General features: G+C 43.4%; 1 protein-coding gene and 1 long non-coding RNA gene across 2 annotated transcripts; one reads left to right on the plus strand and one right to left on the minus strand.

Moving 5' to 3' along the window:
* Nucleotides 1-8,733: 8,733 nt before the first annotated feature.
* On the minus strand, nt 8,734-12,374 carry LOC147958610 (uncharacterized). The gene is made up of 3 exons (XR_015610905.1): nt 12,061-12,374; nt 10,751-10,825; nt 8,734-9,125 (listed from the first exon to the last, which is right to left on the minus strand). It is a non-coding gene; the product is annotated as an uncharacterized LOC147958610 (long non-coding RNA).
* A 6,919-nt stretch (nt 12,375-19,293) lies between these two features.
* On the plus strand, nt 19,294-22,044 carry LOC125522411 (uncharacterized). Its single transcript, XM_048687475.2, has 2 exons — nt 19,294-19,649; nt 21,312-22,044. The coding sequence occupies exons 1-2, from the start codon at nt 19,444-19,446 to the stop codon at nt 21,778-21,780; spliced, it is 675 nt and encodes a 224-aa protein (XP_048543432.1). The 5' UTR covers nt 19,294-19,443; the 3' UTR covers nt 21,781-22,044.
* Nucleotides 22,045-24,089: the final 2,045 nt, after the last annotated feature.

The raw sequence follows: 24,089 nt of genomic DNA on the forward strand, positions 1-24,089 counted from the left end.
GTGAGGAATCTAACTACTTTATGAAGCACAAGTGAATATACTAGGCATGCTATGAGATGCAGATTGAGAGATCTAACTTGTGTGAAGATAAACTTCTTATGGTAGAAAGTGACAGAACCATGAGATCAAACGGGGCTGTAAAAAGAAGTTTTATTTACCACACTTGGAACTGCTAGACGGAAGTGGGAGATGATGCCGAGCAGTTCAGTCCTCCGTGCCCTAACTTGGCGACGGAAGACACCTACGGCGACGGCGGAGAAACAATGTCCGCGGTCGGTGTGAGGACGGTGTCGGAGAGGTTGCGGCAGCGAAGCGCTTCGTCGCTGGCGTCGTTGAGTGCTAGTGGTGGCGCTAGGGTTCTTGCGAGGGTAGAAGAAGGAGATAATGACCGCGGTAAGTGTGAATTTATAGGCTCAGGGGCGGCACTGTGCTATTACACAGGTGCCCCTGGCGATTCGCATCTGAGGAACGCGTGGCCAGTTTGTGGAAGTTTTGGGTCTGTTCCACGTCCCACGCACGCCTGGATTGTCGGGCGGTCGTTCCTGCTTCTCCGGATTTTATGTGGAGGAATGAGCATTAAAAACGGACTTTATGGTTGTCTCTATATCTTCTGCTGACAAGGACACATTGAAGACATTCGACAGTTTCAATAGAATGCATATGACTTGGAGAGATAAAATTTGAGATATAAAGCATAGAGAGATTAGGGTCCGATCACATTCACTTAGTTCAAAAGATTCAACCAAGAAAGACATAGCTATAAGTGAATGATGTAGAGGACAGAACACTAGTATATATATATATCTATATAATCAACATAGTGAAGATAATCATGAAGACATGTTGAGTTCGAAGCCAAACCAAATGTGAAGATATTGCAAGGTAACGCCATGAGTGAAACACATCAAAAATGGAACGTTTGGTGGTGGCGTTACCCACCGTATAGGAAGTATTAGACCCAGACACGGCGCACAATTATCGTGGCGCTCCGAAGTCAAATTCCACATTAATGTATTCACACTTAGAATGTATGTCTTCATTGATTGAAGATATACTTTACTTTGTGTGTTGCACATCTAAGTCATCATATGCATAAGTGTTAGGATGTGTGCCTGATCACAGGACATTTGAGGATTCCAGGATATTTAGCTCACACCGTAACTTGCAAAACCTCTTCTCATCCAAGGGTTTGGTGAGGATATCTGCCAATTGCTCTTCAGTGTTGACGTGTATGATATCAATGTCTTCCTTCACAACATGATCTCTGAGAAAGTGATGACGAATTTCAATGTGCTTTGTCTTCGAGTGCTGAACTAGGTTGTTGGCAATCTTGATGGCGCTTTCGTTGTCGCAGTAAAGTGCCACTTGCTTCAGATGAATGCCATAGTCCTTGAGTGTTTGCTTCATCCAGAGAAGCTGAGCGCAGCAAGATCCAGCAGCAATGTATTCAGATTCAGCAGTGGAGAGAGATACACAGTTCTGCTTCTTTGAAGACCAACATACAAGTGATCGTCCCAGAAAGTGACATGTGCCTGATGTAGACTTGCGATCAACTTTGTCACTAGCATAATCAGCATCCGAAAATCCAACCAAATCAAACTCTGAGCCCTTTGGATACCATAATCCTAGAGTTGGGGTGTGAGCCAAATATCGAAGAATTCGCTTCACAGCTAAGTGATGCGACTCCTTTGGTGCCGCTTGAAATCGAGCACACATGCAAACACTAAGCATAATATCTGGCCTAGATGCACATAAATAAAGCAAAGAACCAATCATGGAGCGGTATACCTTTTGATCGAACTCTTTACCATTGTCGTCAGGACCTAGATGATGTTTGGCTGGCATTGGTGTTGTGAAGCCTTTGCAGTCTTGCATACCGAACTTCTTCAGGCAATCTTTGAGATACTTCTCTTGAGATATGAAGATGCCATTGCGTTGTTGTCGTATTTGAAGACCAAGGAAGAACTTCAGCTCCCCCATCATGGACATCTGATATTGCTCTTGCATCATATATCCAAACTCTTCACTGTACTTCTGATTGGTGCAGCCGAAGATAATGTCATCCACATATATTTGGCACACAAACAGTTCACCATCATATGTCTTCGTGAAAAGAGTGGGATCCAGGGAACCAGGTATGAAGCCTTTGCTCTTCAGGAAGTATTTGAGTGTGTCATACCAGGCCCTAGGGGCTTGTTTGAGGCCATACAGTGCCTTGTTGAGCTTGTATACCATGTCAGGATGTTTTGGATTTTCAAAGCCAGGCGGTTGTGCAACATACACTTCTTCTTCAATCTTGCCATTGAGAAAGGCACTTTTCACATCCATTTGATATAGAAGTATGTTATGATGATTTGCATAGGCCAGCAGAATGCGTATGGCTTCAAGCCTAGCCACGGGAGCAAATGTTTCATCGAAGTCAATGCCCTCCACTTGAGTATATCCTTGAGCAATGAGACGAGCTTTGTTTCTGACAACTTGACCATGCTCGTCTTGCTTGTTGCGGTATATCCATTTGGTGCCTATTATGTTGTGCTTCCGTGGATCAGGACACTTGACCAGTTCCCATACATTATTCAGTTCAAACTGTTGAAGCTCTTCTTGCATAGCTTGAATCCATTCAGGTTCCATGAAGGCTTCTTCAACTTTCTTGGGTTCTGATATTGATACGAATGCAAAGTGCCCACAGAAATTTGTTAGCTGAGTTGCCCTTGAACGAGTGAGTGGACCAGGTGCATTGATGCTGTCAATTATTCTGTCAATTTGCACTTCATTGGCAACACGAGGATGTACAGGGCGAAGACTTTGCTCTTGCTGATCTGTGTTGTTGTTGGGAGGAATGTCTTTAGGCTGAGCATTGTCTTCATGTTGATCAGGTGCTGAGATGATAAGTTCTTCTTCAGGATGAGCTTCAGAAGGTACAATCTCTCCAGTTCCCATAAGCTTGATTGATTCACTAGCTGGAACTTCATCTAGCACATTTGGCAGTTACTCTCTTTGTGAACCATTTATCTCATCGAACCGCACATCCACTATTTCAACCACTTTATAATGAAAGAGATTGAAGACTCTATAGGAGTGCGAATCCTTTCCATATCCAAGCATAAAGCCCTCATGTGCTTTTGGTGCAAACTTTGAGGTGTGGTGTGGGTCCTTGATCCAGCACCTTGCGCCAAATACTCTGAAGTAACTGACATTTGGCTTCTTGCCAGTTAGGAGTTCATAAGATGTCTTGTTCAGAAGCTTGTGAAGATAAACACGATTGATTGTATGGCATGCAGTGTCAATGGCTTCAGTCCAGAATTTTCTTGGAGTCTTGTATTCATCTAGCATTGTTCTGGCCATCTCAATGAGTGTTCTGTTCTTGCGTTCGACGACGCCATTCTGCTGTGGCGTGTACGGAGCTGAGAATTCATGTGTGATGCCCAAGGTATCAAGATATGTATCAAGGTCAGTGTTCTTGAATTCAGTGCCATTGTCACTTCTGATGTGCTTTATCTTGGCACCAAAATTGTTCATAGCTCGATTGGCGAAGCGTCTGAAGACATCCTGCACTTCAGTCTTGTAAAGGATTATGTGCACCCAAGTATATCTAGAGTAATCATCAACAATGACAAAGCCATAGAGGCAAGCAGTAGTAGTAAAAGTTGAGTAGTGAGTGGGACCGAAAAGATCCATGTGGAGCAGTTCGAAGGGTTGAGTAGTAGTCATGATTGTCTTCGAAGGATGTTTTGCCCTTGTCATCTTCCCTGCTTCATAGGCACCGCATAAGTGATCTTTCTTGAACTTGACGCCCTCGATGCATATGACATGCTTCTTCTTCGCAAGGGTGTGGAGGTTCCTCATGCCAGCATGCCCAAGCCTCTGATGCCAAAGCCAGCATTCTGAAGCTTTTGAAAGAAGACATACTGCAAGTTGTGGCCCTGCTGAGAAATCTACCACGTACAGATCATCTTTTCGATACCCTTCAAACACTAGAGACTTGTCAGATTCCATTAGTACTAGGCAACGATATTTTCCAAACATTACGATCATGTTCAAATCGCAAAGCATTGAGACAGATTAAGTTGAAGCCAAGGGATTCAACAAGCATGACTTTATCCATGTGTTGATCCTTTGAGATTGCAACTCTACCTAGACCCAATACCTTACTTTTACCAGTGTCAGCAAATGTGATGTGGCTCTTGTCGGATGGCCGTAAGGTTGAGTCCATAAGAAGGCTTCTTTTGCCAGTCATGTGATTTGTACACCCACTGTCAATAATCCATTCTGAAGACTTTGAAGACGCTGGTGTCGTACCCTACAGTGCAGTTAGGGGGATAGGCTTCACGAAGAGAATTGTGAAGCAAAAACATTTGACGAACCAGTGGGTTATGAAAACTTAGATCCAGATTAGGACTAATAGGGAGAGTAGCAAGCGATTCAGGAACGAAGTACATAATGATGCCATTCGGGCATTTTATCTTGCGCCCTACAAGATTTTTAAGGTCCCCAGCAATAGCATCAGAAGATTTTGTTTTTCTGCTGGAGACCTTTGCCTGCAAAAGAGAGTTAAGCTTTCTTAACCACCCACATCTTCAAGGGTGGCTTAGAAGCAATAAGTCTAAGTGCAGCATCTGAGAATTTTGGCTTTGAAGCCTTAGCAAACAGTCTTGCAGGTGGACAATAATACTTATAGGAATAAGCAGAATAATTTTTGGTCATATGAACATGGTGGTTCGATGAACCGCTCTCATATTCATATGCCTGAGTATGGTTTCCCTGCAAAACATTTGCGTTAGTGTGACTCAGGTGAGTCCTTTGCTTGTATGAAGCCTTTGGACCGTATGAAGCCTTTGGTCTAAGGTTTGTCTTCTTCAAGTGAGGTGTCATGAAGACATTCACAGGAAGATTTTCCAGACACTTTTTCGGAGCCCAGATCTTCTTCATAGGCGGTCCATTCCTGTAGTTAGTACCAATGTACCTGGCAAACACTTCACCATTCTAATTCTTAAATAGTTTATAGTTTACATCAAAGGATTCATCAATGATAATGGGGTTAGCACAAGTGAAGCCAGATAAATTGGATGGATCTGCTGAAAGTTCCTTTGCAGCAACCCATGTGGTTTTGGGGTACTGCTCAGGTTTCCAGCAAGAGCCATCTACATTTATTTTCCTCACGAACCCAACACCCTCTTTTCTAGGGTTTCGGTTCAGAATCTGCTTCTTGAGGACATTACATAGTGTCTGATGTCCTTTAAGACTTTTGTACATCCCTGTTTCAAGCAATGTCTTCAACCTAGCATTCTCATCAGCAATAGCAGTGGTATCCTCAGCAGAGGGGTTAGTTACCACATCAACAGTTGAAGATATTGCAACAGCAGTAGCAGTGGAACATTCAGCAACAAAAGTAGCAATATCACGCTCAATGCATTTAAGACATGGTGGTTCAAATCCTTCCTGAGCGGGACTGATCTGTTCGGCGCGAAGTGACTCGTTTTCCTTTTGAAGATCTTCATGAGCCGCTCTCAATTTCTCAAGTTCTTGCTTCCTTTGAAGATAATCATAGGAAAGCTTTTCATGAGTTGTTGAGAGAGTATCAAGACGATCTTCAAGTTCCTGATACTTAACGTGAAGATTTTTTATGTCTTCAATTAAGGATTCAGATCGAGTCATTTCAGCACCCAACAGATCATCGCTTCTGTCTAACAGTTTTTGAATATGTTCCATAGCTTTCTGTTGTTCAGTTGCAATTTTAGCAAGTGTTTTGTAGCTGGGTTTTGAATCACAGTCAGAGTCATCGTCACTAGATGTTTGATAGCGAGTAGTGCGTGTGTTTACCTTGGCACCGCGTGCCATGAAGCAGTAGGTAGGAGTGGAGTCATTCTTGTCATTTGCATCGGTGTCGGTGATGCAGTCATTGTCTTCAGTGTTGAAGATGGACTTGGCGACGTATGCTGTATCCAGACTCGCAATGCCAGAATCAGACTCCTCCTCAGATTCCACCTCCGCCTCCTCAGAAGCGGACTCCTCCTCTGAATCCATTTCCTTGCCAACAAACGCACGTGCCTTGCCAGATGAGCTCTTCTTGTGTGATTAAGACTTTGAGGAAGACTTGGAAGAAGACTTTGAGTATTTCCTCTTCTTCTTGTCGTCAGAATCATATTCCTTGCTCTTCTTCTTTCTTCTGTTCTCATTGTCCCACTGTGGACACTCAGAGATGAAGTGTCCAGTTTTGTTGCACTTGTGACATGTTTTCTTCTTGTAGTCATGAGCAGAAGCTTCATCATTCCTTGAGCTTGATCGTGAAGATTTTCTGAAGCCTTTCTTCTTGGTGAATTTTTGGAACTTCTTCACTAGCATTGCAAGTTCTCTTCCAATGTCTTCAGGATCATCAGAACTGCTGTCAGATTCTTCTTTAGATGAGGAAACAGCTTTTGCCTTCAAGGCACGAGTTCGCCCATAGTTTGGACCGTGGATATCTCTTTTCTCAGAAAGCTGAAACTCATGTGTGTTGAGCCTCTCAAGTATGTCATATGGATCGAGTGTTTTGAAATCAGGACGTTCTTGAATCATCAGGGCTAGGATGTCAAACGAACTATCAAGTGATCTCAGCAGCGTCTTGACGATTTCATGTTTGGTGATCTCAGTGGCGCCGAGGGCTTGAAGCTCATTTGTGATGTCAGTGAGCCGCTCAAATGTGTGCTGGACATTCTCATTATCATTTCGCTTGAAGCGGTTGAAGAGGTTGCGAAGAACACTGGTTCTTTGATCTCTCTGGGTTGAGACGCCTTCATTGACCTTGGAGAGCCAGTCCCAGACCAGCTTGGATGTCTTCAAGGCACTCACACGGCCATACTGTCCTTTTGTCAGATGACCACAGATGATATTTTTGGCAGTAGAGTCCAGTTGAGTGAACTTCTTGACATCAGCAGCAGTGACACCTTCTCCGGCCTTGGGAACGCCGTTCTCGACGACATACCATAGGTCGACGTCAATGGCTTCAAGATGCATGCGCATCTTATTCTTCCAGTAGGGATATTCAGTTCCATCAAAGACGGGGCACGCAGCGGAGACTTTGATTATCCCTGCAGTCGACATAGCTAAAACTCCAGGTGGTTAAACCGAATCACACAGAACAAGGGAGCACCTTGCTTTGATACCAATTGAAAGTGCGTTATATCGACTAGAGGGGGGGTGAATAGGCGATTTTTATGAAAGTCTTCAAAACGTGGGAGTTATGAAGACAAACAGCAAAGATTATGCCTATTACTATGCAGCGGAAGTTAGATTACACTAGGCCAGCCATGGTCAAGTATTCAATAGAGTGAGAGCACAATGACAAACGGCTAAAGTGTAATAAGGATCAGGTAGGAAGAAGTTATGAAGCCAAACAGATCATACATTCATGTTGTGAAGACAAAAGATAGAGCAAGCATGCAATAGCTTCACAATGAGTAACAGTAAGAAAAAGGAAGTGAAGATGAAACCAGTGACTCGTTGAAGACAATGATGTGTTGGACCAGTTCCAGTTGCTGTGACAACTGTACGTCTGGTTGGAGCGGCTAGGTATTTAAACCTTAGGACACACAGTCCCGGACACCCAGTCCTGAACACGCAGCTCAGGACACCAAGTCCTCACCGTATTCTCCTTGAGCTAAGGTCACATAGTCCTCGCCCAATCACTCTGGTAAGTCTTCAAGGTAGACTCCCAAACCTTCACAAACTTCGTTCACTGGCAATCCACAATGTCTCTTGGATGCTCTGAACGCGACGCCTAACCGTCTGGAGGATTCACAGTCCTCAAGTGTAATAAGTCTTCAGATCACACAGACAAGAAAACTTAAGTGATGCCCAATGTTCTCTGGCTCTGGGTGGTTAGGGCTTTTCTCCTCGCTAGGAATTTTCTCTCAAAGGCTTCGAGGTGGGTTGCTCTCAAACGACAAAAGCCGTGCACTAAAATCTGAGCAGCCAACAGTTTATGGTTGTAGGGGTGGGCTATTTATAGCCACTTGGCAACCCGGCCTGATTTGTCCGAAATGACCCTGGGTCACTAAGGAACTGACACGTGTCTCAACGGTCAGATTTCAAACTCTCATGGCAACTTTACTTGGGCTACAAGCAAAGCTGACTTGTCCGGCTCTGGACAAGATTCGCTCCCATTGTCTTCACTCGAAGACATAGGTTTTTGATTTAGGCATCACTTCAGTCATTCTGACTGGTTCTCCTGGACCCCACTTAACAGTACGGTGGTTCCTATGACTCAACACAAAAGAAAAAGAACTACGAAAGATCTAAGTCTTCGAGCTCCATAGGCTTCTTAACATGTCTTCTTTTGTCATAGTCTTTAATGTGAATATCTTCATATACCACCTTTGTCTTCAATGTCTTCATACATTTTTAGGGGTCATCTCTGGTAGTAAAACCGAATCAATGAGGGACTTCTACCTGTGTTATCCTGCAATTCTCACAAACACATTAGTCCCTCAACTAGGTTTGTCGTCAATACTCCAAAACCAACTAGGGGTGGCACTAGATGCACTTACAGTTAGTAAAACCATTTAATCCGAATAGAAGAGAGATCAGAGTCCCAAAGTATAGACGAGGAATAAAAGATCCTAATACCACCCATATGGCGACGTGGACCCGTAAGCCACACAGCCAAGTTAGTAAAAGTTTTTCATTGACTAGACTCAACTTCGGCCATGGAGTTTGGAAGGGGGATTCCTACAGGCAGTCGGCTCTGATACCAACTTGTGACGCCCTCGATTCAATCGTACACTAATCATACACGCAAATGTGTACGATCAAGATCAAGGACTCATGGGAAGATATCACAACACAACTCTAGACACAAATTAAAATAATACAAGCTTTATATTACAAGCCAGGGGCCTCGAGGGCTCGAATACATAAGCTCGATAACACAAGAGTCAGCGGAAGCAACAATATCTGAGCACAGACATAAGTTAGACAAGTTTGCCTTAAGAAGGCTAGCACAAAAACAACATCGATCGAAAAGGCAAGGCCTCCTGCCTGGGAGCCTCCTAACTACTCCTAGTCGTCAGCGGTCTTCACGTAGTAGTAGGCATCCTCCGGGTAGTAGTAGTCATCGGTGGCGTCGTCTGGCTCCTGGGATCCATCATCTGGTCACAACAATCGGGTATGGGGAAAAAAGAAGTAGCAAAGCAACCGTGAGTACTCATCCAAAGTACTCGCAAGACTTACATCAGATCTAAACTAAGTATGCATCTGTATCAAAGGAATGGGTTGTATATGTGGACTGGGCTACAGAAATGCCAGAATAGGGAGAAGGCTTAGTCCTATCGAAGACTAGCATCTTCTGGAAACCACCATCTTGCAGCAACAGGATGGAGTATAGCAGCATAAAGTAAAGTAGTAGTAGTGTTATCAACCTCTGCCAGAGATCCTTTCTCAACACCCTGCGAGAAAGCAATCCCAGAGCCATACTATCTAGTTATCATCACAATCCAATTCTTATCACCATCCAGTTCTCATCACAAGTATCCAGTTCTAGTTGTATCGATCGGGATACAACTCCAAGTGTCCGTTACCATAGGATAGGCTATTGATAGATGTTTTCTTCCCTGCAGGGGTGCACCAACTTACCCACCACGCTCAATTAACTCCGGCCGGACACACTTTCCTGGGTCATGCCCGGCCTCGGCCAAACAATACGCCGCAACCCGACCTAGGCTTAATAGAGAGGCCAGCACGCCAGACTAAACCTATGCCCCCAGGGGTCATGGGCCATCTCCCCGGGAACTCCTGCACGTTGCGAACGTGGCCGGTGAGCAGACCTAGCTACCTCCCTAAAAAGGCAGGAGCTTACCAGTCCAACCCGGCGCGCGCCGCTCAGTCGTTGTCGTCTATTAAACTTCGGTTGATGTATACGACGCAGAACGCCCATACTATGCCCACGTGATGGTTAGTGCTATCAGGCCAGAGGCCCCTCGGATCAAATATCCAAATCGTAGTGGATTAGGAACACGCGGTAACAAGCAGACACTCACGAAAGATGTGACCCCGTTGCCCCGTCTCGAGGACTTGCGGCAAGGGCTAGGAATGCCCGGCCACGCCTCATAATTATCTCGCGGGCACCTTCCAGGTCCGCCCGACTCCACATCACTCGCAATTAAGCTCGCGCGGGTACCCCTCAGGGTCGACCCGTCTTTCCAAGTAACAGTGGTAAAGTCCAAGTATCCGTGTGTCCAAACATCATGGGGAAAACCCGAGGAATCAGCCCCGATGAATTCCACTAGATGTAATCATCAAGGTGAACGTAAGAGGAATCACCCTCGAGGTTCACACTTGAGGGGTTGCACGACAGAGTCGTATCAGAAGTGGTTAAGGAGGAAATCACCCTCGATGACCACGACCGAATAGCTACTCTACAGAGATCTCATCAGGAGTGATGTATGAGGTTCCACCCTCGGCACTCGATGGTAACTCTGCAAAGTCGAGCAATAAAGGGGCATGATGTGACGTGAGGTGTCGGGGCCTGGTCTTTGATCCCGTTGATCCGGTCTTCTGATAATCCAGCGAGGCAGTCGGGTCAAGTGGGGGGTCACTGATGTGTCTCTAACCAACCTATACTAAGCAGTTTAGGATAAGCAGGTAGGTAACAATAGCAGGTTATAATAAACAGGCTATGCAGCAGAATAGGAGCAAACAATAACAGTAGCAAAATCTAGTGCAAGCATGAGATAATGGAATGGGCGATATCGGGATGATCAAAGGGGGGGCTTGCCTGGTTGCTCATACAAGAAGAAGGGGTCGTCGTCGACGTAGACGATCACAGCGGCATCAGCGGCAGTCTCGGGGTCTACCGGAGAGAAGAGGGGGAAGAAACAGTAAATACATAGCAAGCAAGAGCATAACATGACAACACACAGAGCTAGACGTGTTCTAACGCGGTGCTACACGTTACCGGTGAAGGGGGATAACATCCGGGAATGTTTTCCCAAGTTTAGCATTTTTAGACAGATGAAACGGAGGGGAAAAGTTAAATGATCAGGTAGTTAGGGGCATATGGTGGACGAACGGATCGCGTATTCGGATTCGTCTCGTTTTTCTGAGCAACTTTCATGTAGAAAACATTTTCATCTGAGCTACGATTTAATTTCTATGAATTTTCTAAAGTTTTTATTAATTTCTGGAATTTAATTACTTATTTCAACATTATCCAGAATAGTCAAAGATGACATCAGCATGACATCATGCTGACATCAGCAGTCAACTGTGCACTTGACTGGGTCAACTACGTGTGTGTCCCGCATGGCATACACTGTTTAGTTTAATTAGGGTTTAGCTAATTAATTACTGTTTAATTAGATTAACTAATTAATTAGATTAATTTAAACATGATTAATTAACTTAATTAATTTACTAATTAATTAATTAACTAATTAATAATTTTATTAATTACATTTTCATTTTATTTTATTTTTTCTTTTAAAAAAAATGTTCTAGGCATGGGGCCCCACTGTCATTGGCTAAGGGGGGCCTTAGCGGGTCGTGCGGGCAGGCAGGTGTTGGGCGACGGGCGGGTGCCCGTTAACGGGCGAACCCGGGTGGCCGCCGCAGGCGCGAGCAGCGCCGGCGAGGAAGGCTGGGCGCCAGCTACAGGCGAGAGGGGAGGCGGGGCTGTGGTTGGCGGGGCGGAGCCGGAGCGTGCGGCAGCGAGTGGCGCGGCGCGGCGGATGCAACAGCGCGCATAAGGGGCCAAGGGGGAGCGAGCGACGGCGAGCACAGTGGTTGCTCGAGGGCCGGGATGCGGCAGGGGAGCAAGGGGTGGAGGTGGCAAGAGCACGGCCATGGGCAGCCGCGGGCGCAGCCAGGGCATGCCCTGGGTGCGGCTAGCAGAGACAGGGCACACGGGGGAGGGGGGTCACGGTGAGCGAGTCGCAGGGGCGGGGTGAGCGCGGACCGGAGGCACGGGCGCTGGCAGCGACGCGTACGCCGGCGACGACGGTCGGAGGCAGAGGCCGTGGTGGAGTACGAGCTCGGGCGCGGGACGGGCGACGTGCAATAGCGAGAGGCAGAAGGGGAGGCGCTCACGGACGGTGCAGGGGGATGGCAGCGGGCTTGGGGAGGAGCCGGGGACGAGACAGTCCTGCGGTGAGGCGGCGCCGGCGCGGTCGGTGACGGCAGGCGTTGGGGCGGCGCGGGGTCGATCCCGATCTTGTTTGGGTCGAGAGGGGACCGGGCGCCATGCGGGACGAGAAGGGGGCGCCGTCGAGGTGGGCAACGGGGCGAGGTGGCGGCGCACCAAGGGTGGGGCGGCGTTCGTCGGTGGGGCAACTGATCTCCTCGATCCCGATCGAAAGGAACAAAGGAGGGGTGGCGAGAGTGGGGGATCGAGGAAAGTAGGGTAGTGAGGGTGTGCGGTTAGGGTTTGGTGGGGGTGGGGGATAAGGAGGGAGAGGTGGGCCGGCCTGGTGGGTTGGGCCGGTTGGTCCGGATGGGCCAAGGCCCAGGGAGGCAGGGGCTTCCTTTCCTCTTTTCTTTTCCTTCTTTTCCATTTCCTTTTCTGGTTTTGCCCTTTTTTTTAACAGAGAGAGAACGAGAATTATTTGGCCAACTATATCACTTAGCAAAATTTTGGGAGGTGTCTCATTAAATTCCTGGTGATTATAGACAGTGCCAAAAATATTTTGGAGACCAGAAGAATTCTTTTGGTATGTTCCATTAGTAGGATAGCATTTAAAAATGTTAAATTGGTGCTGTTTTAATTAGTAATGCTCATCTTTGCACAAGAGTGATGTTGTGTTCCTTAACAAATAATTGTTATGGAATTTTTGACAAATGATGAACATTTTTCCAGCAACTTTTGGGCAACTTCAAACTTCGCTTGAATTTGATTTGACTGGAATTTCCAAATGGGTATTGAACAAAGGTGATTAAGAACTGTTTGGAAAATGATTAGTTTAATCAAAGAGGGTTACTGTAGCATGACATTGGGGTGTTACACCTACTGTATTCCAACTTCTCTATGGTTTATAAACTATTTTACTAGCCATAGATTCATCAAAATAAGCAAACAACACATCGGAAACAGAATCTGTCAAAAATATAATAGTCTGTAGTAATCTGGATCAAACATATACTTGTGGAACTCATAAAATTCTCAAATAAATTGCTGGACCTGAGCAATTTATCTATTAATTATCTGCAAAAAGAATTAACTAAATATCACTCTCCAAATAAAAATGGCAGCAATTCTCGTGAGCGCTAAAGTTTCTGTTTTTGACAGCATGATCAACAAGACTTTCCCCAAGTCTTCCCAAAGGTTCTACTTGGCACAAACACTAATTAAACACATAAAACCACATCTAAACAGAGGCTAGATGAATTATTTATTACTAAACAGGAACAAAAAGCAAGGAACTAAAATAAAATTGGGTTGCCTCCCAACACGCGCTATCGTTTAACGCCCCTAGCTAGGCATGATGATTTCAACGATGCTCACATAAAAGATAAGAATTGTAACATAAAAAGAGCATCACGAAGAATATGACTAGCATATTTAAGTCTAACATACTTCCTATTCATAGGGATTTTGTGAGCAAACAACTTGTGGGAACAAGAATCAACTTGCATAGGAAGGTAAAACAAGTATAACTTCAAAACTTTAAGCACATAGAGAGGAAACTTGATATATTGCAATTCCTACAAGCATATATTCCTCCCTCATAATAATTTTCAGTAGCATCATGAATGACTTTAACAATATAACCAGTACCTAAAGCATTCTTTTCATGATCTACAAGCATAGAAAATTTATTATTCTCCACATAAGCAAAATTCTTCTTATTCGGAATAGTGGGAGTATCATAGGAAACTTGAATACTATAAATTGTTTCCACATTAAAAGAGTAATGTTTAGAGAAGGGGTAATCATAACCATGACAAGTTTTATAAATATAATCACTACTTTTTATAGCATAAGTATCATCACAATAATCATCATAAGTAGGAGGCATGCTATCATCATTATAAACTTGCATATCAAAACTTGGGAGACTAAAAATATCATCTTCATTAAGCGCAGTATCCCCAAGCTTGGGACAAACATTAATTGCAGCAAATATATTCTCAAAAACATCATCTTCATCAAACATAGCATCCCCAAGCTTGTGCCTTTTCATATCATAAGCATAATCACTCTTATCATTAATAGTATAGATAGCACCAATAGTATAGATATTATCATATTCTTCCAACCAAGTGCCAAAAAGATTTTCAAGATCATAAGAAGTGTCATTATCTTCCTCAATTATATTTTCATGAGGCACAATAGTAATAGGAGCAGCATTATTTGGGAGAGATATCTTTTTACCTATCTTCCTTTTTCTTTTCTTCTTCTTCTTCACCACATCATGTGTGGGTTCAATCCTCTTTTTGGAGCTCTTTATTAATGAGATTGGTTGAATAGGAGGCTCCTCCTCGTTACCTGATTCATCATAAGAAATAATAGGAGGATATTGGGAAGTCTCTTCCCTTTCATTAGTATTCTCTTCATCTTCTATTTGTTTTATTTTCTTTATGTAATTGGCAACATAAGGATTTTCAATGCAATTCACCGCACAATACATATAAATCTTCTCTAGATCAAAACCAAGAAGTTTATCGAGATTAAAGTTTGGAATACCCTCAGTTATACGTTTCATTTCTTCATAACCCAAGAGCAAACTAAGTTCATTATGATGTGCAAGGAAAATCAAGTCATCATAATTTTTGGACACGATACGGTCATGGAACAATTTGCATTTGATATTTAAATGACCATGTTCATTGCAAAGTTCGCAAGTATGGGTAAGATATCTTAAATTTTCAGCACATTCATCTAGCTCTTCTTGCAACAATTTGGTTTCTAAGTACTTATGCCTCTTGCAATATCTATCTTCCCTATTTGGTGTGTACTTGCAAACCCAGTCTACTCCATAAAAATTGACATGTTTATAGGAGGCATCATAACTAGTGCAATAATCATTAGCATCATGGATATTCAAAGAATTCATACTAACAACATTGCAATCATGCTCATCATTCAAATATTTAGTGCCGAACATTCTATAGATTTATTCTTCTAGCACTTGAGCACAATTATCCTTTCCATCATACTCACGAAAGATATTAAAAAGATGAAGCGTATGAGACAAACTCAATTCCATTTTTTGGTAGTTTTCTTTTATAAACTAGACTAGTGATAAAACAAGAAACTAAAAGACTTGATTGCAAGATCTAAAGATATACCTTCAAGCGCTAACCTCCCCGGCAACGGCGCATGAAAAGAGCTTGATGTCTACTACACAACCTTCTTCTTGTAGACGTTGTTGGGCCTCCAAGTGCAGAGGTTTGTAGGACAGTAGCAAATTTCCCTCAAGTGGATGACCTAAGGTTTATCAATCTGTAGGAGGCGTAGGATGAAGATGGTCTCTCTCAAGCAACCCTGCAACCAAATAACAAAGAGTCTCTTGTGTCCCCAACACACCCAATATAATGATAAATTGTATAGGTGCACTAGTTCGGCAAAGAGATGGTGATACAAGTGGTATATGGATAGTAGATAATAGTTTTTGTAATATGAAAATATAAAAACAGCAAGGTAACGAATGATAAAAGTGAGCGTAAACGGCATTGCAATGTGTGGAAACAAGGCCTAGGGTTCATACTTTCGCTAGTGTAAGTCCTCTCAACAATAATAACATAATTGGATCACATAACTATCCCTCAATATGCAACAAAGAGTCACTCCAAAGTCACTAATAGCAAAGAACGAACAAAGAGATTATGGTAGGGTACGAAACCACCTCAAAGTTATTCTTTCCAATCAATCCGTTGGGCTATTCCTATAAGTGTCACAAACAGCCCTAGAGTTCGTACTAGAATAACACCTTAAGACACAAATCAACCAAAACCCTAATGTCACCTAGATACTCCAATGTCACCTCAAGTATCCGTGGGTATGATTATACGATATGCATCACACAATCTCAGACTCATCTATTCAACCAACACAAAGGACCTCAAAGAGTGCCCCAAAGTTCTACCGGAGAATCACGACAAAAACGTGTGCCAACCCCTATGCATAGGTTCATGGGCGGAACCCGCAAGTTGATCACCAAAACATACATCAAGTGAATCACGTGATATCCCATTGTCACCACAGATATCCACGGCAAGACATACATCAAGTGTTCTCAAATCTTTAAAGACTCAATCCGATAAGATTACTTCAAAGGGGAAACTCAATTCATTACAAGAGAGTAGAGGGGGAGGAGAAACATAAGATCCAACTATAATAGCAAAGCTTGCGATACATCAAGATCGTGCCAAATCAAGAACACGAGAGAGAGAAAGAGAGAGAGAGAGAGAGAGAGAGAGAGAGAGAGAGAGAGAGATCAAACACATAACTACTGGTACATACCCTCAGCCCCGAGGGAGAACTACTCCCTCCTCGTCATGGAGAGCACCGGGATGATGAAGATGGCCACCGGAGAGGGATTACCCCCTCCGGCAGGGTGCCGGGACGGGTCTAGATTGGCTTTCGGTGGCTACAGAGGCTTCTGGCGGCGGAACTCCCGATCTATTGTGCGTCCTGGAAGTTTTACGATATGTAGGTATATATGGGTGCAGGGGGTACGTCGGAGGAGTTACGGGGGCCCCACGAGGCAGGGGGGTGCGCCCTAGGGGGTGGGTGTGCCCCCCACCCTCATGGCTTCCTCGTTCCTTCCTTGACGTGGGGTTCAAGTCCATCTGGTAGGTTTCCTTCCAAAAATAACTTCTCCAGTTGATTTCGTTCCATTTCGACTCCGTTTGATATTCCTTTTCTTCGAAACACTGAAATAGGCATAAAACAGCAAATCTGGGCTGGGCCTCCAGTTAATAGGTTAGTCCCAAAAGTGATATAAAAGTGTATAATAAAGCCCATAAACATTCAAAACAGTAGATAATATAGCATGGAGCAATCAAAAATTATAGATACGTTGGAGACGTATCACGAGGAACTCCCGCGCGCAATACATAGAGTTGAGAGTATTGTGCATCCTTGCACAAGGATAGTTGGTGCACATTATAAACCACAACCAACTCATTACCCGGGTACATTCATGTGTGTCTTAGGTATATACCAAGGATCAATTGATGGCAATGGTGCACGCATGATTGGGCCATTTTTCATCTTGGTGAAGAGTTGGAGCAGTGCTAGATAACCTAGCATCTTATTATAACCAACACCAGCATGTGATCAACGTGCTAGAGAAGCGATAAAAATTGTTAGCACGGAGCACCTGGTATTCATTGCTCTCATCATTTGTCAGCAACAAATTACCATTTTTCTTGGAGGGAACCACTTTAATTCCCATGTTAGTTTATCCTTTTCGATAAATATGTTAATATTTATTTCCTATAAAATCAAACACAACACATAGATTTATGGTGTATCACACAACGTCTACTCGGTTTGGTTTTTAGCGTAGTACTTAGGCAACAACCTCCATTAACTATCTAAGTTATACTTGACTCTCAAATATGTTCTTTCATGTTACTCCCAAACTGATATGTTTTTGTCCATGTGACATAAGAATATTATGCATCCCGGTTAGCTTGCACCAAGATAGTTGGTGCATTGTACCGTAAAGCACTTCAACTCATTATCCGAATACATTTATACTTAATTAATTTAGGTACATTAGGAGCATATAACCACATAGGCTTTGGGTATACCCTCCTTTTCAAAGGAAGAAGTTAGAGCAATGCTAGCCCATCTAGCATTTTATTACAACCAACATCAGCATGCCATCAACGTGCTAGAGAAACGATAAATTTTGTTAGCACATAGCACATGTTATTCATTGCTCTCATCATCTGTCACCAATGAAATTCCATTTTATTTTTGTCAGGGGAACCGCTTCATTCCCACATTAGTTTAGCCTTTTTGATAAACTTGTTAATATTCAGTTTTCTAGAAACATCAAACACAACACATAGATTTATGGCGCATCGCAACACTTGCATCACACAGCTTCTACTTGGTTTGGTATTTAGGGCCAGTTCTTTTGTTGGCTTCGAGAATAAGCTGGAATAAGTTGCCCCCTACCCTGTTTATTCTAGAAGCCCAACCTAAATTATTTTTTAGAAGCCTACTAGTTAAGACAGTAGGCTTCTAAAAATAATTTTGGTTGGTCTTCTAGAGCTTATTCTAGAAGCCAAAAAACACACCAAAAGAATCAATTATCTAAGCGATACTTGACTCTCAAACATGTTCTTGCATGTTACAATCATAATAAGTTCCTAGCATCATGATACGATGTTTGTTTTCATAAACATCGCATAAACACATAGATTTACACACGCATCATGTCGCAGATGCACTCACATGAACTTGGCTTGGGTTTTAGCGGATTGCATGTTTAACCACCTCCATTAAGTGTTTAAGGAAATAGTTTTCTCTCTCACATGTTATTGCATATTGTAGTCATAACTTCATGTCATTATGACATGTTGATGTTTGTTTACATGTGCATCAAGACATAAACACATTCATAGAACATCTACTCAGTTCAGTTTTTAGTGGAGAGGAGTACAAATTCAACCACCTCCCGTAACTATATACAAGTGATACTTGTCTCTCAAACATATTACCATCATGGCTTCATGGCATCACGGCATATTAGTGTTTGTTTTCATAAACATCAGATAGACCACATAGATTGACAATTGACATGCGCAACACGATGCAGACGCACTCACACGACGTCTACTTAGTTTGGTTTTTAGTGGAGGGCGGGTTCAAGCACCTCGCTTAATATCTAAGCCACAATTGACTCTCAAACACATTCTCGCGTTACAACCATAACTTCACGGCATCACGACATGTTAATGTTTATTTTCAAAAACATCACACATCACGTAGATTTACACGCGCATAACGACACATACCTCACATGACGTCTACTATGTTTGGCTTTTAGTGGAGTACATGTTTGACCATCTTCGTTAAATACCTAAGCAATACCCGACTTTCAAATTCGTGTGTATTACAAGTTTACAACATAACTTTCTAAAGTTGGAGATAAATTATACGGAGTATTTTTATGGGCAATGGATTTGAGCGACAAGAAGGAAGTAATATGTTCATCAAATATAGACGGCCCTGATCGTGATCTACCAGATCGGACGGACGGGTGGGGAGGCGTGGAAAGCAGCGTCCAGCGTGCCAGCCAAACCTGCCTTCCAACTTACAAACCCGGGCCCACGCGTCATCCGAACAAAAGCCGAGCGACCAAACCCCCACTCTCCCCCGACGCCTGCTGCAAAGGCCAGCACAAGAACCACGCGACACCGGCCGGCGCACGGGGCCCCGGCTTCCGTCCGCCGCCACCCTCTCCTCTCCTGACCGTGGGGCACTGCTCGCCGTGGAAGCGAGCGGGGAGAGCAATGCCGATCGCGCTGGAGAGCGGCGCCCTGCTCGGCCGCGGGGTGCCGGCGGCGTGCGCCGGCTCCTCTTCGGCTGGGCAGGGCAGCAGCAGCCAGGCGGAGGCCGTGCACCTCGAGGAGTCGGAGGAGAGCGAGGGGGAGGTGCAGAGCTCGCTCAGAGGCCCCTTCGACACCATGGACGCGCTCCAGGAAGCCCTGCCCCGCAGGTCAGCCCCCCAATCCGCCCGTAAAGGTTGCGCCTTCATCGGCCTTCGTTGGCTAGTTGCGCCGTAATCTTGGTTCCACAGGCTTATTTTGGGGATTCGTGTATGCGTGGATCGTTTGGAAATTATTGCGTTCTCTTTTTTAGGATTCGTCTGATGCTATGGAGCAGTGCAGGGTGCGGTCATTCAGGTGGAATTTCGGGTGATTCAGTAATGCAGGTGGTTTCTTTTTGGAGAAAGTAGCTGTGTCAGGGTGGTCGTTTTGTTACGAAGTATGGGGATTTCTTGGGTGATCTGAGCCTTCTGGGGCCGTGAGGTGGGATATGGCCATATGGGTAAAATACTCAGCATGTGGATTGACGCTAGAGAGGAACTGAGCTTAATAGTTTGTCTTAGGAAGTTCAGTTCTTCATCAATTTCATCGGCGCAAGGGTTGCGCGGTGTGATCATCCGTCGCCTACGGACCGTGTTTGGCATTGGGGATCTTTAAGAAAAGTTCTATTATTGGTAGTTAGTACTCGCATAATGGTGCCAAACAGAGGATGCGGCTGGGAAGCTTGAAATTTGGTCCAGTTGTAATGGCAGTTTGTTAGTAGCTTTAATCCATCATGCTTTAGTTGCCAGCTGTTTCACATGCTTTTAGTCAAGACTAGTGCTCCGGTTGTTAGTTTCGTAGCCCGCTCTTTTGTAAGCACGCTATGGTTTTCTTTGCATTGACCCAGAGATTACCTCATGCCATGCATAATAACTAAGTATGCTATATTGCTATATATGCCGCCCAAGACTCCAAAACTTCTGTTGGTTGTGGTTTCCTAAATCTGACACTGGTATGTATAACCGTTAGTTCCAACTTTCAACACTAGTTTGTTCTGGCTTAATTAAAATAGTAACCAGCAATAAGCAATCAAGCACTGCAGTGCTCTTTTAAGCATCAGTCTAAAAGGTAATCATGTGAAAAAATATATAAGTGCGTTGTTTATACATAAACATGAAATCTTTCCAAACCATCTATCAGAAATTCACATGTCTTAGTCTAGAGGTGTAAATGTCAAATCTATTTCCAGATAGAATGAAAATGTTTATCGCTGCAGCTGCACCTGATCATACTAGCTAGAGCAATTCGGTGTTGTCCTATGTTTGTTTTCCCTGAAGCTATTTGTTCATGAACCTTATTTGAGTTTTTTATCTGTAATGTGTAAATCGGCAGTTCTAGCTGTTTTTTTTAAGTAGTGTTCTTTCATTACATATGCTGTACACAAGTTTAAGGAAATATGTAGCTTTTTCTAGTTCAATCAACCTTAACAGAACATGAAGACCCTAGTTTGCTAGGAACTTTTGTATCCACGGCCACAGCTGAAATGCTCATGGTATAAATTTCTATTCACTAGGCTTTGTTCAATATCATTGGTATTGTCCAGATTAATCTAACTTAGTACTTATTCGCATCATAATGAGCTTATTCATAGATTTCAAGAAAAGGAAATAAAAGATTATACAAGATGATTTAACCAATCAGCTAGATGAGAAGAATATCTTTTTCTTTAGCTGGTGGATAACTATGGCAACTTCATGCTTGAATTTTTTCGTTCCAGCCAATAATGCATTATCGTCTTCACGCTATCTTACATATTAAGAGTGACTTATTTTAATTTCTATTTATTATAGGAGAGAGTCGTCCAAAATCTACAATGCCAAGCCCAGTTCTTTGGCAAGTGCTCGGGATGTTGTGCTCTCACCTCAATCATCAAAAGGGCTTGCTAATCCTGAAAACCCCTCCCCTAAGAAGCGCAAGGGTCCTCTGCCATTCAGCATCGACCAGAATGAGTCGCAGAGCAAAGAGCTGAACCCTGTTGCTGTTGGGGATATCAACAACAGCCCAACGAAGTGCAGGATGCTATCGTCTCCAGCTGCTACAAGCAGTTCTCCATCAAAGAGCAGGAAAGAAGATGAGCATGAGTGCTGTACCCACATGCCTTGCCATAACCTGCAGAGAGAACTCAGTGACATGAATGTCTTTTCTTCTCCACCTGTTGGCCTTCAAACACAACCGATCTCAGTGTCAACCGCTGGTCAGCAAGATGTGGGGGCGTCGACTGATGTGGTTTCTCCCAGGGAAAAGCGCAGGAAGAATTAAAACAGGGCGTGTCGGTATTTTCATCGGTCAACCGCTGGTGTCCATTTTAGACTGCAGAATCTAGTGGCTAGTTAGTGGTACCCATATTCGGTACAATGCTTTGATTACAATGTTCAGTCTTCAGTGGTGGTTTTGTATAGTGCTAGCCTTCTGGTATTCTTCCTTTTGATACATAATTATAGAAATGAATATGGAATTGAGAAAGGGACGCTTTATCTTATAAGCCATATGCGCTTTGATCAACGATTTTTCATTCGTTGTGCATTTACCTGTTTGGTTTCATTCATGGACGACCATGGGCGTAATCCCTGTTTTGTTTTGCGCAGTTTGATTTATTTATTTTAAAGACAGAGGGAAATAAGTTTATGACACGGATGACCAAAGACCAAAGGAAGTCAGGTTCACTTATAGCTCAACTGAAGATGCTGTAGGTTTCATCAGGGACAGTTGAAGATGAGATATTGGAGGAAACCAAATCTTGTGCCATTATAGCTGAAGATTTGGTTCCATCCAAATCTCACATTCAGCTTGCAAGGTTAGGTTCTTGAGACAGATTCAGGTGTCCATCCAACTATCACTTCTTGTAGCTAACACCCAGTGTCTGACATATGAACATAAGATATTGGAGGAAACCAAATCTTGCCACACCCGACGGTAAGATTTGGTCCCATCCAACACTCAAATTCATCTGCCAAAATTCTCCAAGTTGCGACGGCCAGACAGCGTTGAAGATAAGATGTTGGAGAAAACTGAACTCGTGAAGAAATGAATGTCTGGGGACATGGGAGAAGGGTTCAGTTTCCTACAACTCTTTACTTGCAGAGCTAACTAATGAAATCATATGCTTTGGCTTGAACATTTGAGACTCACGGCTGGCCCTTTTATAGACATTTCAGATCAACATCGAGTTCCTGCTCTGATCCATCCTCTCATTCTCCAGCACGAGCTGTGCATGCCCTGGAAACGGTTCCTGAAAAGCGGCGCTGCTTTCCAACAAACTCTGACCAAGATTATCGATCCTTTGCTATGCACTTGCATTTCAGATACTTCTACACCCTGAAAAACAGGAATACATGTTGAATATTGTGAGGCAAAATCTACAGTTGTATATTTCGTCCCACTTTACACATGCCACTCGAAAGAAACTGAACTTTTTTTCAGATATTTTCGAATATGTTTTTATGAGACCTTGTGCAGAGTTGAAAATCTTGCAGAACCGAATGCTCTTTTCCCTCCCATGTAGTTCAAAAGCTAATACTCAGCTAAGAGCACTGATTAGTATTGTCATGAGAAGTAGCACTAATAGTTAACGTTTGATTAGCACTAATAATGATTAATACTCAAACTTCTCTGCATTTTTTATGTTAGCAGTAAGAATACTAATAATTAGGCTAATCCACTAAAACTAGTTGAGTTGCGTTTTGGCGTTGCCATTCGCCTAACAAGCTTTTGCCTATATACTGTTTGGCAAATTAAATTTTTCTGTTTTCGCGACTATTCTCCGCTGTAAATTGTAAGTGGGTTCAGTACAACACAGTTTAGTGACATAACCCGAGACTGAGAAATTAAAATAAAGCAGAAACCCATTACTCCAAAAGTTGGAGTGTTGGGCATTATCGTACAAAGCATGTGGTATATATTTTTCCTGAATTTGGACAACCTAGTGTCACAATGCTCCAAAATTTAGAACTTTCCTGCTATTCAAGTTTTGAAAGTTAGATTCAACTACTTGTGTATTGGGTGTTTTTCCTGAATCAAGAGTGTAGTTTTAGTTGTGGGAATCAACAGTTTAGAGATACAAATGTTTCCAATTTGTATATATATACTGTAAATGCTTTGGGAGATGTTAATTTGTTCTGTTGCGTTATTTCAGTTATCTTGTTTTAGATCTTTTTAGGTCATAAGTGCTTTCTTAGTCTGTGCACATTATGAGCTGAGTACATATATGGTGGATCTAGTAGGCTCTTTTTCAGTTGGGGTCTAGTAGGCTTTTAACATTACTAGCATTGCATGTTCCATCTGCACTTGTACAACACCTCCACCGGTCATGCGCTGATTAAGGGTGGGTTAGTTTTTTTAGATGAAGAATGTAATCGGCTAGTTGGCCCACTATATTCACTTCCATATTCTTCTTGTATTCACCCTGCATTTCATTTGTAATAATTACTGGCTCACTAGGGTTGCCTATCACTAGTTGTTGTCGAAATACTTGGTTTCCAAATCAGGTCGTGAATCCTTATTTCTCACATGCAACTGGTTTGGACGGTTGCAGGGATGCCATGTCGTTGCTATTTCAGGTCTTTGGTCAC

This window comes from Triticum urartu, chromosome 7A (assembly GCF_056163025.1).
Source record: "Triticum urartu cultivar PI428250 chromosome 7A, HENAU_Tu73, whole genome shotgun sequence".
In the NCBI taxonomy this organism is placed as follows: domain Eukaryota; kingdom Viridiplantae; phylum Streptophyta; class Magnoliopsida; order Poales; family Poaceae; genus Triticum; species Triticum urartu.

Coding starts and splice junctions, on each gene's coding strand:
- LOC125522411 (XM_048687475.2), top strand. CDS start 19,444: ATGCCGATCGCGCTGGAGAGCGGCGCCCTGCTCGGCCGCGGGGTGCCG. Junction 19,650..21,311: donor CAGGAAGCCCTGCCCCGCAG/GTCAGCCCCCCA, acceptor TATTTATTATAG/GAGAGAGTCGTCCAAAATCT.